This window comes from Fukomys damarensis, unplaced genomic scaffold (assembly GCF_012274545.1).
Source record: "Fukomys damarensis isolate Sample0158 unplaced genomic scaffold, DMR_v1.0_HiC HiC_scaffold_7, whole genome shotgun sequence".
NCBI classification, from domain to species: domain Eukaryota; kingdom Metazoa; phylum Chordata; class Mammalia; order Rodentia; family Bathyergidae; genus Fukomys; species Fukomys damarensis.
In genome coordinates this window covers 19,590,387-19,593,355 of record NW_022900919.1, presented here as the reverse complement: position 1 = coordinate 19,593,355, position 2,969 = coordinate 19,590,387, and the positions used below count along the sequence as shown (strand labels likewise).

At 54.4% G+C, this 2,969-nt stretch overlaps 1 protein-coding gene across 1 annotated transcript in view; it reads right to left on the bottom strand.

Moving 5' to 3' along the window:
• The window catches only part of Sema4b (semaphorin 4B), a 31,191-nt gene that overhangs the window by 19,929 nt on the left and 8,293 nt on the right, over positions 1-2,969 (bottom strand). Inside the window, exon 2 of the mRNA XM_010621248.2 lies at positions 2,381-2,486. Coding sequence (XP_010619550.1) covers positions 2,381-2,486 — 106 coding nt within the window. The remainder of the gene's footprint in view (positions 1-2,380; positions 2,487-2,969) is intronic.

Genomic DNA, 2,969 nt, shown 5'->3' with positions numbered 1-2,969 from the left:
GGGGGAGGCCGGAAGCTCGGGGTGGGGGTGGGGGCATTTAGCAAGAATAGTGAACCAGCTTTCCCAGCCAGAGCTCTTGAGAGCCACCAAGAGGCCAGCTGATGGGACACGGGGGAAGACAAAGACTCAAGCCAAGTTGAGGCCACAACTGGCCAGCAGAAGACTAAACAAGACACCAGCAAGGGGGCCTCTTGGTGGCCTTGACCCTGGTCAGAGAACCAGCAGTTACTTAGTGCCAAGGGCCCTGATGTCTCTTCTCAGTAGGGTTTTGTGACTGCAATTTGCAGGCCACAGGTTTCTTTCCAGTCTGCTTCAGACCCTGTGTCCAAAGCCCTCCAGTAAGATACTTCTGGATCAGGGGAAGATAAATACCTCACATTTTGGTGATTTAATTACCAAATAAGGAGACCTATAGGCCCACAGTAAGCCACAGGAGCAGGTCTGGTTCACTTCTTCCAGCATGGCCAGGCTGGGGGCCCTGCATGAGTGTCCCTCCTCTTCCTGACCACATACTCTGCTCCTTGGACACCACATGGCAGTTTTTGGTGCAAAAGAACTAAAATTCTGCACACTTCATGCCTTTCACAGAGACTTCCAGCTGAACCTGTAGTTCCCACAGACTGTCCTCCAACTTTCTTCTCTGACCACTGGATGAGACCACAACACCCCTTCACCTGGGGGCCCTAAGAATACGCTGGTCATCAACAGTCAAGAGGGTCTCAATGAGGGACCCAAGGCAAAGCAAACCGGGAGCTCCGCTTCAAGGACTGTTTTAAACCACAGACATAGTATATGAGTCAAGCATCAGGTCCTAAGGGGTCTGGAGATTCAGTAGGGGAGGGCAGGTGACAGGAAAGGGGATATGATCTCCAGTTCCAAGGTCTCTCTAGAAGCATAAGCAAGAAGGGCCCAAGGACCCCAGGGCAAGCATCCCATGGCTACTATGGGCTTGCACAGAATGGGCACAGTGCCAGGAACATCTAACAAGCCCCCAGGGAGGAGGCAGGAAGCTGCCTGGGGCCATGCTCAGAGGGTGTGCCTGTTCAGCCACCAGGGATGCCCCTTGGGGACTCCCAGGCAGCCCAAAGACCTTCACAAGAGCAGCCGGAAGCCCAGGGAGGGGGAGCACTCGAGGTGTGCAGTTCAGCTGAGTGTGGATGTGCAATCACAAGCTCAGGTGGCTGGGGTACAGCTCAACTACTCCAGGGCTTTGGTAGAACCAGAAAACGGGTCCTCTCTGGGCAGGGCTTGCCCCAAGAACACAGTGAACAGGTTCTTTTTCTCCAGGACACACAGCCTGGAGAATAGTGTGGCCTGCATTTCAGGCCTTCTCAATCCCTCACTGGACACCTGACACAGTGCACAAGATGCATGCGTACCCATCTGATGCAGCCTACAAATGAACAGGGATGAATTACACAGAGGATGCTCACAGGCAACAGGCATCCTCACCATGGCCAGGGCCTAGTCACAAAACTGCTCAAGTGGGCCCACTCCTAGGGCTGTGTGCCTAATGCCCAAGTGTCCCAGCAGGTCCTCTCGCTTCCCCCAGGTTGTTCCCCAACTATCTTCTCTTCATCCTGAGAGCGGGCCCCAGCCCTGGCCAGCTGGCTCAGCTTTCCCAGGGCACAAAGAGTCCACGGGGTGGAGGGGGGAGTATCTCTTCCCTCTTCTCCCAAGGCTAAGAGGAATTTGTGACCACAACAGAGGCAGCAAGGTTGCAGGCCTGGGTCTGGACACACCTGTCCTTCCTTCCTCACTCCCTGGGCTGGGGTTCCCAGGGCTGTGGTCACACTAACACCCCAGCACGGCCCCTGCCCCCACCGTGGCAGAACCACCGAGCTCTGTGCAGGATGTGCATAACAAGAAACAGAACTAACACGTGCCGAGCGGTTTCTGTACCAAGCCCTGTCCTAAGGACTTTTCAAACAAGTAATGATTTAACTTCCAATCTTGAGCTAGTTACCATAATTATCCCTATTTTACAGATGAGGAAATCAAGGCCCAGAGAAGTTAAGTAGCTTGCTCAAGGTCACATGGGCACTAAATGGCTGGAACATAGACCATCAGCAATGTTTTAGATAGAGGTTCAGATAGGGTTACTTGGGGCCACTGGAGCCCTGCCTTAATTTAAGTGCTGATTTCAACCATTCCTTTTGTAAATAAGATGCTTTAGAGGTGGGGATACTATAAGGAAAAGGAAATCTGGTACCGCTTGTCTATAACCTCTAATTTATACACGCTTTATCCTAATTTATTCGATGTGACAATCAACGGGTTAAAGGGCTTGCAGAAACAACATCTGCCAGGCATTTGTCATCCTGATGCCCAGGTAACACACCTAGTTTCAACGAATTGGCAAGAAACCTTTGCAAGGTACCTGCACTGAGCCCATGAGCAGATGGGAAACCTCTGTAAGGAGCAGAAGGTACACTCTTAGCCAGTAACAGACATAGGCTTGGGAGCCACATTCTCGGATCCTAAAGCTGCCAGAAGAAAGGGAGCAGACAGTGGAGAGAGGAAAGGGCTGGAGAGCATGTTCACAGAGGCAGAGGCCAGCACCGGGAAAGGAAGCTGCCCACCAAGGTGGTACTCCTAGATCACTCTAAGGAAGAACACTCCCAAGGCCCAGGGTTGCAGGGACGTAGGGTTGTCTGGTGGCTCCCAGGGCCGTGGGGGTAAGGTGGTCAGGGACCCAGGGGCGCGGAGAAGGGATCAGGCGCCAGGCCTCCCGCCGCGGCTCCGGGCCCTGCCGCGACTTGCTCGGAAAACCAGAACCCCAGTGTTTATAGTGGTTCCAGCGCCGCCCCAGCCCCCCACCCTTCACCCAGCGCCGGGCTCTGGTCCGCATCAAAGAAAAGGAAGTTGAGCCAGCCAAGCGTGGGGGGTGGCAGTGGGGTCCACGGCACGAAAACAGGAGAGGGGCCTCGGCCCCGCAGCACCCTCGCCTCGCGGGAACAGAGGAGGGG